The sequence below is a fragment of the Acanthochromis polyacanthus genome, chromosome 5 (assembly GCF_021347895.1).
Source record: "Acanthochromis polyacanthus isolate Apoly-LR-REF ecotype Palm Island chromosome 5, KAUST_Apoly_ChrSc, whole genome shotgun sequence".
Classification (NCBI taxonomy): domain Eukaryota; kingdom Metazoa; phylum Chordata; class Actinopteri; family Pomacentridae; genus Acanthochromis; species Acanthochromis polyacanthus.
In genome coordinates, this window is record NC_067117.1 from 37,936,518 (window position 1) to 37,950,088 (window position 13,571).

The following is a 13,571-nucleotide window of genomic DNA, read 5'->3' on the forward strand; positions in this document are numbered from 1 at the left end:
CCGCGAGCGCCGGGAATGATAGGAGGTTGATGACATCATACAAAGTGGCTTCCTCTATGAAGAAAACATGATGCGCAGTTCAGCTCGATCGAGCGCTCGATTTGGACGGTCGCCGGGTCGCCATTTGCAACTAAAAATGTCGCAAATGGCGACCCGGCGACCGTCCAAATTGAGCGCTGAAATATCATTAATCCAGCGCTGATTTCATCCCATAAAAAACGAAAATCAAATGACCACTCATTTTTTATTTTTCAATACCCGCTTCAGAACGGAAAATCCAATTACCAAAGTATACACGGATCCTGGAACCACAGATTGTCAGAGTGTTTGGCTTGAAAACTGACAGTACCAATTATTCAATCATCCATACTAGAACGTGTTATTCTTGTGAGTAAAGTTTTTTCAAATGCAATACAATCTGTCAAACAATTAGAGTACCAGAGGTGTTTCCAGTCATTTAACACCTTGTTCGATCTGCAGTATCAATAATACAACACAATACAATACAATGACTTTATTAATCTCTTAAGGGAAATTCAGTTGTCTGGTCTCATTTGTTTACTTTTGAATTAAATAGTCTGGTTGCTGATGGTAGGAAAGATTTTCTGAATCTTTCAGTCCTGCAGTGCAGGGATAGGAGCCGTCCACAGATGTTTTGTTGTTTACTGAGGCAGATGTGAATTGGATGATCCTGGTTTGTCAAAATTACCTCTGAAGTGCCCGTCTCTCCACCTCATCCTCCAATGTGTTCATGTGATTCCAACCACAGAGCCAGCTTTTTTAATCAGTTTGTTCAGACGCCGTGCATCCTTGTTCTTTATACTGCCTCCCCAGCAGACTGCAGCATAAAACAGGACACTTGCTACCACAGACTGATAAAATATCTGTGGCATCTTACTGGAGATGTCTAATGATCGAAGTCTTCTGAAAAAAGTCGGCTCTGGGACTTTTTGCAGATGAAGTCTACGTTTGTAGACCAGTCTAACTTATCACCACCTCAGTGTCCACTCCACAAGTGTTCACTGGCTGAAAAGGGGGCTTGGATCCGCGGAAATCGATGATCATTTGCTTTGTCTTTGAGATGTTGAGTAGCAGGCAGCTTTCGTGACTCCAGTCACTGAAGGAACTTATCAGATCCTATGTATTACAATAATAATATGATATACAATAATAATAAAAATATGTGGCACCTCCCTGCTGTATATCCACCTCAACCATCCCTCGTCCCAGTCATCTACCTTGTGACATATCTCCCCTGTTACCAAGGTGCCCCATTTTTGAAATTTGCTGTAATGCCTTTTTTTAGAATGTCAGTGGTGTCTTGTCAGTGGTTTTGTGACAATGACAATATAGACGGTTTGTGTGCATTAAGTTGAAGAGTCAATTTCCAAAGCTCTATTAGGAAGATGAGTTCACTAAACCACACTTCATTACAATTTTTTTTTCAATTATATTTACCGAATCAGGAGAGTCTTTGCAAGTGCCTCATTTAGTAACGAAATAAGGCACTTGCATTGATTTTGAGTTTTGAATTATTTTATGTGATATTTTGAGTGATAATCTGCATGTTTTGTACTGTCAGCAAATCCCTTGGAAAGAAAACAAAACCAGTGAATTGAGATGAACATTTTGTGTTGACCAGCAGCCATTGTAGAAGTCCTACATAATACAATGATTACAGGCAAGTGTAATCCTAAAAATCATATCCCCAATGTTATTTTTTCCCTTTGAGGGAGCTGCTGACACATAACAGAGGTTTTTATTTACACTGTGTACTCCACCTGTCAGCCTCCGTATACCTGCTATCATCACAGTTGCTGTACAGAAAACAAGTCTTACAATGGTTGTGTTGAATGACTGAGTTCTATGATAACATTATACTCTTTGAACTGTGCTAATTGTACTGCTATTCACACTGTCAGTTCACGTTAATTGACTGGTTCATATTTGACAGGATGCAGTTGGATCCACCAATCAGCTGGCATCTGGGGGGAGTGGAACAGCAGAGAACGGCCTGTTGGCCCCTCCACACAAAGCCTACACACACCATGGAGAGAGAGCTCGAGCCATGTCAGCATCTGGGAAGGTAATACAAAGTGGATGAGCTATTATTCCGAGAGAAACAATAGAATCTTTGTGTTCTGTGAATTGAGATTTTTTTTTAATTTGTGTTACCTTGCAATGCTTTTGCATTCCTCTTGATCCATGGTTGGTGTGTTGCACCACTTCAGGGAAACACTCATAACTTAGGCTTATCTCTAACAGTAACGAGCTACTGGTTGGGATGATGATATTGTGCTTGTGCTTGAAGCTGTGATTTAGACTGTGGAGTTATGGATACATCCAATAGTTACTATTTTAACCTGTGGAGCTTATGCACTGACTACTTGCAGAGTTGGTGTGTGTGCAGTGATAGTTTTACTGGTTGAACGTTGTATCGAAGCTACTGTGTTGCTGGACACCCAAGTAAAACAACAACAAAAACTGACACATCCGTCATAGAAGCACCACAAGTTTATATGAAAACAGCTGGATATTTTCATAGTATTTTACCCAAGAGTCAGGTTGGTCTTCAGTGACTTCACTCATCAGTCTGTCAACTAAAATAGCTTAAATCAAAGTATAATATATAACAACAATCCAGGTATAGGAAACACAGAAATAAACCCAAAAAAGCAAAGAGTTCCCAAAATAATTTAATTTACAATCAAAAAGCTACATAATTAAAAAAAAACATAAAATGTACACAAACTATGGAAACCCAATAACTCTGTCAGAAGGTATTTAAACTCATTCTGTGCTCTGCAGTTCTTGAGATATTTTTTGAAAGCACATGAGAAAGTGAAGGAGCTCATGGATTACAAAAAAATCTAAAACTAATTGAACTAAATATTTTATCTAAAAAAAGAAGAAAAAAGAAAGAAAAAATATTTTATCTAGGTTTAATAACTACCACAAACATGTATTCTGTGATTAATAGAAATGTGTCATTTCCTCATATTTTCAGTCTTATTAAAAATGTCATTATGCTGACACTTTATTCTTATCCTTTAAACCCATGTATGAATATTTACTGTGTGGTGACAACGGCTGTTTATGTGTTAGCTAGCTTTAGCCCAACAGTCCAAACAACAATGATCCACAATATTACAATTTACTTGAGAGAATGTACTGTATCCAGCCACACCTAAGGCAGAGCAGCTACAGCTGGATACTGTTAGAGATTGACCTTTTAAAGTGAAAAATGAGTAATAAAGGGATTGCATAGTGTTTCAACATCTCTCCTCTCTGTAGTATCTAGACAGTGTTTCCCTAAATTGGCAAACTGGTAAAACTACTGGACTGGACAATGGAAATTAATACAGTGCTTCCTAATAGTACTGCCTAAAGGAAGCATGTATAATGTGAACAGTATCAGTCCTAAGACAGAACCCGAGGAACTTCATGATTAACCTTAGTATGCTCAGACGAGTCATTGTTGACATGCACAAACTGGAAGCTGTCGGATAAGTAGGATTTATACCAGTCCTGTACCTTTAATGCCAACAGAATGTTCTAATCGCTGTAATAAAAGTTTATGGTCGATAGTGTTAAATGTCGCACTAAGGTCCAACAAAATAAGTGTAGAGACCAGTCTGAAGCTATGAGAAGGTTATTAGTGGCTTTCACCAGAGCTGTTTCTGTGCTATGATGCACTCTGAAGCCTGACTGAAACTCTTCAAACAAATTATTCCTTTGTAAATGTTCACATAATTGATTTGCAACTGTTCTCTCCAGAATTTTAGAAAGAAATGGGAGGTTTGATATTTGTCTATGATTAGCTAAAACATCTGGATCTACAGTGGGCTTTTTTAAGTAAAGATTTGATTACAGCAACCTTAAAAGCCTGTGGTATGTAGCCTGTTACTAGAGAGAGATTAATCTGATCTAACATTGAAGAATTAATTAACGGTAAAGCCTCCTTGAACAGTCTAGATGGGATAGGATCTAAAAGACATGCCGATGGTTTAGATGAAGAAACTATTGAAATTAGCTCAGAGAGATGTATAGGAGCGAAGAAGTCTAAATAGCCGTCAGGTCTTACAGCTAATTCTAAAGCAACTGTATTTGAAGGGCGAGATTAATTTTTTCTCTGATCATATCAATTTTATCTGTGAAGAAGCTCATGAAGTCATTATTGCTCAGAGCTTAAGAAATACAAGGTTCAACAGAGCTCTGACTCTGTCGGCCTGGCTGCAGTGCAGAAGAGAAACCTGGGGTTGTTCTTGTTTTTCTCTATTAATGATGAATAATATGTTGTCCTGGCATTATGAAGCGCTTTTTATAAATTACTGGACTATTGTTCCAAGCTACGTAAACTTCCTCTAAACTAGTGGAATGCCACTGCTTTTCTAGCTTTCACAATGCCTCTTTTAAAGTCCATACCTAGGAAATCGACCAAGGAGCAGGTCCTCTCTGAGACGTAGCTTTCTTTTTCAAAGGTGCAACACTATCCAGTGTCATGCACAGTGAGGCTACAGCATTACAAACTTCTTCCCCACTTCTGTGGGGGTAAAGTTATAATAACTAGAGATCGACCAATATATTATTTTTAGGGCAGAGAATGATTATTAGTAGTCAAGGAGATCAATAACCGATACTTGGAGCCAGTATTCATTTGCAGGAAAAATAAAAATATTGGCGTCAAAATTTTGAATGATACCAACTCCAGCGCTTAGCTTCAGCGTCCCGTGGGCGGGATGTTTTGAGATCTGCATAAGCGTTTTTCAAAATTTACCGAAGCTGCAAATGCAATGATGGAAACATTATACACCCATGGAAAACTTAGATTCTCATGAATCCGCCGGTATAAACCACTTTCAGATGTGATTACCACAGTGGGTAATATAAACACATTTGTCCAACAAACAACAAATCACGTAAATGTGCACAACTCACCTTTGACGGCTCATAACTGGTCACAGATGAAAATATTCCACTAAAAGATGGCCATAATCCAAGCTTGGGCATCCAGACAAACAAGCCAGTATTATATTTTGTCCAAAACATGTCTTGAAATCGGTAAATAATCCACAAATAGCTCTGCTTCGTGCGCATTCCATATTCCGTGCATTTCTCTTCATATCTTTATGAAAGCTTATGCAGCAATTTTTTTTTTAGCAAACTACTGCTCAAAATGGCGGCTGAACTCTAACCTTTTGATTGACATCTCATTTCAACCAATCAAGTGACTTAGGGGGGCCTTCCAGGCCTAAACAGCCAACCCTGATGAGAGTGACAAATATGGACCGACCCATTTCCTTGGTTCAACTTCTGAGCAAATCACGTTTGAGGAAACTTTTGACTGACAGGTCTTGTAGCCAATGGCTGCTGAATGGCAGGCTGAGCTGCAGGCTATAAATAGGCTCTTTCAGAGTGGAGTGGAGTGGAGTGGAGTGGAGTGGAGTGGAGTGGAGTGGAGTGGAGTGGAGTGGAGTGGAGTGGAGTGGAGTGGAGTGGAGTGGAGTGTGAATTTTCACACCTCTGGTCCACAGCTCTGTGTGCCTCTGTCTCTGTGATACTGGTCCACAGTGGAGTTGTTTATGAGTTTTTGGAGTGAAAACAATGTCAAAACGGAGTGAAAAACACAAATATACCATTGTGCCCAGGGTGTGCAGAGGGTGTGCCAAATGGACAGCGCCTGGGCATAGCAGTACAAAAACATGTTTGAAACACTCATTTCTTGTAGTATTGCTATGAAATTTTGACCTGAACTAGGTAAGACCCCAGGCTGTTGCACTATTGTGTTTTCAAGCTCTCACAGTGCTGCCGCACTTATTTTCAGGTGTTTTATTAGGGAAATAATTTAGGGGGAAAAAATTAATCCTAATTCGGTGTGTTCCAACATAAAATACTCTGTGCCAATAGCACCTAGAGTAATTCTGACTGCACTGGGTGAAAATTCAGGTTGTCAGCTTTCAAATGAGACCAGAACCATGCATATACTCCAAACAGTTCAAGAACAGCATTCAATTTACTTTGGGTACATCTTCAGTAGAAATTTCAGGCGAAAATTGACTGCAGTGTATAAATAGCTCCTGAAAGTTGTATCATTATATTTATTTATTATATTTAGACATTATCAGCAATCATCTTTTCAGTTATTTACAGACATGTCTGGAAGGACTGCTAGGAGCTTATGTTTATATAATGTTGTTGGGCTCACAGTAACATTACTAGTAGTTGTGAGTTGTAGAGGACTGGGATGTTTATTCCAATTTTTACATTTATGTCAATTTTTTTAAATCATTAAAACAGAAGAGGTTGTTGATGACACCACTTATCTGCCACTTGCAATGTAGTCCTAAGATCCCAGCAAAGAGAGCTTAACAGCCATTTAAACCTTGACTAGGGAGGCCCTAGTGATTCATATGGTGGGAATTCAGTTTTTCTGCCAAACACAACGTGCAATTACATTTGCACATCAGGGTACACCGTACATATAACACAAATTCAGCTTAGATGTTTAAATCAAGCTTGTGTCACACTGTTTACCAGTTGAAATGCAAAGTCACTCTTTCCAAAGAACTTAAACTATCCCAGTGGAGTCATGTGAGAGCAGGAAAAGACTTGACGAAAGGAAAAGTGAAGACTAAGTCAGTGACAGCAGTGGAGTGAGGCTGAGGAGATAAAGATTATAACTGTGAAGATTCTCAGTCAAATTTTCTCTCTAAAGTTGCATGTTCTTTTAAGACAATGACATCCATCTTCTCTCTTTCCTCTTCTTCTCTCCTGGTTTTCTCTCCCTTCTGTATATATTATTTGGAAAATGATAAATTAATCTCACCTCATCCTCTTTACTGCATCTCAGTCTTGTTTGGCCCGGGATCACCTGGCGTTGACGTTGGGTGTGTTGAATTCAGATGCCCCGAGAAGCAGCAGAGACTCTCTGCACTGTTCGAGTGGCTACAGCACCCAGACCACCACCCCATCCTGCTCTGAGGACACCATCCACACCCACGGTAAGTACAGAGATGTAGCAATAAATCACCAGCATTATATTTCACAAAGTCACTCAGGCAGGTTTAACTTTGCAAAACTTCTTGACACCCTGTGGTGTGCTTCATTCATTTTTCTTTTTTTTTTGTTTGGATAAAACTGAGTCTGTTGAACTTCCTGTTCCCTGAAACATTCCCTAGTTTCTTCTCTGCTGTACTAGCTATTCTGAGGTGTGTTTCTTTGAGTAGATATTTGTTTTCTTGGTTAAACTTCATTCCTTCTCTTCCAGCTGTAAAGAGAGATCCTCCCCTCTGTGGTAGGTCTCTTACTACCTACCTGCATGTCTGTCTGTCTGTATTTTTGTCATTCTAATGTCCTACTGAGGCTTTTAAAAATTGTTGACTCATTTTCTATGATTTGGCTCACTAAATTTATCTGTCTGCTGTCCCGAATTGCATTCATTTATGAAATCTACCTTTCCAAAAGCTCAATTTTCAGTGACTTAAAACAGCATTTGCATGTGGACAAAACGCAAATATGCATTTAAAAAAAAAAACCACACATCTTACATAATTCCCATGTACATGTGGGCAAGGCCTCTGTCAAGGGTCTTTGATTTGATACAACTGAGTGAAACTTTGTTGAAGCACAGACCCACAGAGAATGAATTAATCCCACAAGAACTATGCAAACTGGTATTAGATTAACTGAATTACCAATAACTTAATTGATAGTCGATATGAGGTGCTGCCAGCTATGTTTGTCTTTTTAGTTCCAGCTTAAGGACAAGCTACTAGATACTCTCAAATTGACGATTTCCTTGTGATTTCCTTCCATGAAGTACAAAAGAAAAGCAAAAAAAAACCAAACATTTTTTTCACTTATTTACTTCATTTTCTTTTTTTTTTTTTTTTAAAGAAAATGAAGTAAATGTTCACCATTATTAACTGTACTTTGTATAATTTAGTCCCTATGTTCCTGTGTGTGTTTGACCTTTAGAAAGTACAGCTTTACGTAGTTTCTATTAGGTGACGTATGAGTCTGGTTTTAACTTCATTAGTCAGAACATTTTAGTGGGTTTGTGCATTTTGACTTCAAAGTAATTTGCTTGCATGTTCCCTGTTTGGGTTAGATAAGAGTTTCCACAATGACACATCCCCTATTTGTCAATTCACACTCACACAAGCAGTGAGTCACTGATGTGACTGTGTTTCTGACACTTATGTCAAGTGACATGAAAACACAAAAGGTCATTGAGATGATCCAGCATCCAACAAATCATTTTTTTTGCCTCTCTCTGCAGTCACCTATGAGTCCATCTCTCTCCATGGTGATGTTGACTCCATCTCCTTGCATCACCTCTCCCACGGCAACAGCCAGTCAGACCTTGACAAGTCTTCAACCATCCCAAGGAACTCCAACCTCAGATTCCAGTACAAGGAATTTGCTCAGTATAAACGTCCCGCCTCCACCGTCAGTCTATTGGCCGAGGCCGAGTTGAGCAGCGGGTCCATTCGCCAGCTGCCATCCCACACGGCAACCATCAGGCGCAAACCGTCATCTAAGCCGGCTTATCGCAGAGGCACAATCAGTGGGGGGGTTCCTATCCCCATCTGCACCCCGCAAGTTCCCCTCAAAACCCTCACAGGAAATGGCGCCAGTGATGAGAACGTTTTCGCTGCACCCTTGGCTGGAGGAGGATTTGGTCACAGTAAACTCTGCACCTCCACCCAGAGCCTCAGTGCATTACCTTCCTCCTCTTCTTCCCCGTACTACCAGCTGGTCCCAGGTCAGATGCCCATTCCGGTGCCTGTACCTACTGTACCCTCCCTGCAGCCAGAGGTTAGCAACATTAAACAGCAACAGAGACAGTACCAGCTACAGCAGCAGCAACAAATCGCCCAACAACTAAACCATCAGCAGCGACGCACTCAGCTACACCAACACAATCAGCAGCTTCAGATTCAGCAGCAGCAATGGCATCAGCAGCAACTACAACAGCAGCTTCAACAGCAGCAACAACAACTACTGCTTCAGCAGCCCCAACAGCCACAACATCACCAAGATCAGTATGAGCAGCAAAACCAGCATCAGCAACATCTGAACCAGCAGCAGAAACAAAAGCTGTTCCACCAGCAGCACCAGGGCCAGCTTGACACCACTGCTGCTGCCCAGGGAGATGCCTCCAGTCTGGACCACAGCACTAACTACCAGCCCCAGGCTCCTCCACCCTCCAGCCTGGACCACAAACCCGAGCAGCTGACCCAAGAGGGAGGAGGTGGTGGAGGAGATATGCTGACCCTCATTAGAGGGGTAAAGCTCAAAAAGACCCTGACCAATGACCGATCCGCCCCCTTCCTACCCCCTCCACCCAATCACAAATGAGACTACAAAGACAGACTGTTTTGCTTGTTTTGTTTCGCTTTAGAGGCACCAGAATGTGTCAGCTCAAACCGCACAGGGTAAAATCAAACATGTTTTCAGGGTGTGGACCTTACAAACATACTGTTTGATTTCTGGAACTCGGCATATGTCTTCTTTTATTTTAGGCCAATTAGATTTCTGTTTGTGAAACTTTGTTGTCCTCTCCTGTTGTTGCAACAACCGTCTTTTGCCTTTTTTTTTGGTTCATGTTTGCATTTTGATTGTGGATATGGTTTTCGTATGACTCAGTCTTACTGATAGAACTGCTGATCGTTTTTAGTTAGCTCCCATTTTCTCGTCAGAATGATGTTAATTAGCCAGACTAGGAGGCTGTTAGTGTTTCAGATCCTCTTGACTCCTGGGCGTGTTTGATTTGCTTCTTTGTTTTTTGGTGTTTTTTTTGTTTGTTTTTTTTTTTGCCTAAACTCCCAGGAAGGTGGGCTTTATTAAATAGTCTAGTTGCTCCACGTTGTTCCACGGTTGAACCATGGAGTGTGGAGTTTGTAATCTGCTGGCTGTGGGTCAGTGTTAAATTTGTGGCTGGTTGGGTCCTGATCATCTCAAAGAGTCGAACCAGACACTCTAGACTCTGGAATATAACATCGTAAGAGTCTATAGATGGCAGATATATTGGAAGAAAAAGAGCTTTGAGGGGGATAGATGTTTTCCTTAATGGCATATTGTCACCGTCATAATTTTGATTCCTTTACTTTCAACTGGCAAAGATTAAAACTGTTACTGTGGGCAAAAGTCTGGCTTACCATTTAAACAATTAGCTGTTAAAAGTTACGACTTGTTGGCAACTTTCAGAGGCAATACTGATTTTTACACAAGCAGAAATATGGATTACATTATCTCTAAAAACACAGCTGGCTATGATGAGCTGAACTGTTGCACAGAAGTTGTTGACATGTGGAGGCAGTTTTAGCATTTACAAGGGGACACATCTCCATGTTTGAAGGCATACTGAACCAAACAAAACTTTTAACAGTAAATTATTTAATAACTAGAACCGGACCCACTAAAGATATTTGGTGCCAACAGACATCTGCTTATAACACTTGGACACAATTTCTTATTAAAAATAACTGATCAAGATGTTTACTGACTTGACAAACTACATAACAGAGACACTTCTTTTAGTTACCAAATATGCATTTTTGGCTCTTTTGTTACTTAATGGTCAACATGTGTATGCAAAATACACAGTAGTAATTAGTAGTAATATACCAATTACATCAACTTGGTTTTGCTCATATTTCAATGTGTAAATATTTCCATTTGTCAGTTTATGGCTCATTTTTCACTCCAGTATAAAGTCCTGCACCTCTATGGAAACAGCACAACCATGATGACTAGAAGTACAGAGAACACAGAAATGTATTTTGCGAAATGTAACAAAGTTACAATGAAAAAATTATTTAAAAAAAGAAATGAAAAACAAAGTTAAGTCATTCATTAATTTTTTTTAAAATGGAAAATACTGAAATAAAAATGTACAGTTTTACAAATTCTTTTTATGTTTTCATATATACAATGTTTACTTTTCTTGGTTATGATTTCATTTCATACAAACTAAATTAAAATTTGGACTTTTGTTAAAAATGAATATTGGATGTATTTTAGCTCTCAAACAAAATCACAAAGTCACAGAACAGTCATGACAATTATTTACAACTGCCTTTATGAGCACAGGAACATGAAATAGGACATTTGATTCAGTCATTTCCATTTTCAAACCATAAGCCAGTTGCTTTCTCATTCATTGTTTTAGTATATAAAAACACAATCATAAAAGTTTTCAGCAAATGTTTTTAAAGTCACACAACATTCAGTTTACTCCTACCATAAATGAAAAGCTGTAACTAGTGAATATTTATCCCTTTTACTTGAAAATAAAATCTATTCTAATTGTAGGCATCTGCTTTGCTGTAGCTTCTGTTTTTTGCTACAGGACTGATGATATTACTGTCATTGGATTGGATAAGATGCTGCTTACAGCTAGTTGTAGTCCACAACTGTGAGGACATAACTTTAAATGTATTTTTTAATTTTGTTGGGCTTAAATTTCTGGTTCTATTTTGGAGCCTGTTTCACGCTGATAACATATTTTACTCAGTTAATTTGCCACTGTCATACTCATAAATGTTCTGATACTTGATACTAGATTTCCTTTCTAATATCTGTTTCCAGGCATGTAATCTTCTGAACACAAAGCAGTTTCTGTGTGCATTTGCTCCTGTTACATTTGCATTACTCATTGTAATATAAAGCCCTGAACCTCAATGGAAAGAGCACAACAATCACTAGAAGTACAAAGAATTCAGTAATGGCTTTGTAACAAAAGATAAAATGCCCCCCAAAAAACAAAAAACAAAACTATACATACTACAGCAGCAAGTGTCAGTTATTAAATGTTGAATTAGCATATTTCCTCACTGCAGCCACTGTTTCAATGAGTCACTCATGAGCTGTGGGCAAAATCATCAAACAAATGAATCCCAATGAGATTAAATGAATAACACATTAATCTGCACCTCTGCTGTTGCCTGTTTTCAGCTGCTACACAGATGTGCTGCCTCTAAAAGTTGCCAATTAATTCACATAGTGAGCTATCAGAGCATGCTGGGGAAAAGGGTCATGTTCGTGCCAGTTAACACTTTTAGGTAATATCAGGGTTAAAATGGCAAGGATGAGTTTATACAAGCTGCAGCTAAATAGTTTTATTAAAATTATTATTCAGTGTGACTGTTATTGAATCCATTAAACATTTCATCAATAATATATATATATATATATATATATATATATATAAATACTTAAAGATTGTCTTCTTATGTCTTGTTTGTTCTCATCAGCAGTCAAAAACAGAGTTAAAGATTAGAGAAGATGAAAAACATCAGTAAATACTGGTTACAAAGCCCAAACCAGCATATTTTTTGCTTTAAAACTACCTTCATTTATTAATATTATTTACATTTTGCAGTCTAATCTAGTTATTTCAGATGGTTTCTGATATATTTCCTTACCAAATGTCTAAAAATGAGACCTTTTAGATGGAAAACCAAAATTTATTTAGCATTTTCTAGTAAATTACGCACCTGAAGCAGCAAAAGAGGCTATGATATAGGAAAATAAATTTTACAGAAAGAATAATTCAATAAGATTCATGAATATATTTTTGAAATACTCAAAGTTTCAATGCACTTCTGTGTTGTTTTGAGCTCACTACATCAATATTGCTCAAGTTTCTGGCTACGGCCCTGTTGAGAAGCTGCCCATCAGAGAACAGCTGCATGCTGGGAAATGCAGTCCAGTCTTGAGTTAGCTGCTCCTGATCTGTTCTCAGAGAAACATTTGTGTATTTTGGAATGTTTCTTCAGCTGATTTAAGTGCTTTTGTTTTCCAGAAAAGCTGCACTGTGATTCATCTAAGAATGTTTGAGTGATTGTCAGATTGGAGCCACAGCAGTTGTTTATGTATATATCGGTGTTTCTGTTCCTGGGAGAAATCACAATCTACATATACAGATGTATGTATACATATCCTGATTGTATTTTTGTTTTGATCCAGCGATGTGATCCAATCTAATGCTGTTGTCGGTCATCATATTTTTATAGACAAGCACACACACAGCAGTGAATTTCCTGATGTTTGAGGATCTAAAATCTGATTGAATGTCTGATTATCAGATCGAGCAAAGACTAACCAGACAATATGAACCAGCAGAATGTAGAAATGTTTTGTTCTTCTTCATTTTGTGTTCACTGTGAAATCAATGATATTAAATTTGATGATGACAAAAATGGTTTCTGGTGTCTTTTTGTGTCGTATCTATACAGTTTATGTGCCAAAATCATAGAACACCTATCTTTTTTTTTTACTTTTCTCCCTTTGCTCTACAGTGTCACATCTCACAAAATGTAACTTTTCTGTGACAGAACACAGAGCAGAGCAGGTAAGACTAATGCGACTCATGAATAATGAATGTAATCCAAGTTTTTATGAAATGTCAATAGGAGATAAAGTTTACTTTGATGCTGCAGGTATTTATTAAACTCAAAGGAAAGAGGCCTACAAACAGCTTTAAACAACAAACAGAAGTAGGAGTCAAATGAACGTCTCCAAAGCGTGCTTATGCATGTAGAACAACAACAGAGAAAACACAA

At 38.6% G+C, this 13,571-nt stretch overlaps 1 protein-coding gene across 5 annotated transcripts in view; it reads left to right on the forward strand.

Annotated features, from left to right (window-relative positions):
* mtss1 (MTSS I-BAR domain containing 1) overlaps window positions 1-13,213 on the forward strand; it is a 186,196-nt gene extending 172,983 nt beyond the window's left edge. For 4 of the 5 annotated variants that reach the window (XM_051948023.1, XM_051948025.1, XM_051948027.1 and 1 more), the window contains 4 exons: window positions 1,955-2,086; window positions 6,851-7,001; window positions 7,268-7,294; window positions 8,282-13,213. In XM_051948023.1, coding sequence (XP_051803983.1) covers window positions 1,955-2,086; window positions 6,851-7,001; window positions 7,268-7,294; window positions 8,282-9,363 — 1,392 coding nt within the window. In that variant the 3' untranslated portion in view covers window positions 9,364-13,213. The remainder of the gene's footprint in view (window positions 1-1,954; window positions 2,087-6,850; window positions 7,002-7,267; window positions 7,295-8,281) is intronic. The other variant, XM_051948024.1, reaches the window with a different exon arrangement.
* Window positions 13,214-13,571: the final 358 nt, after the last annotated feature.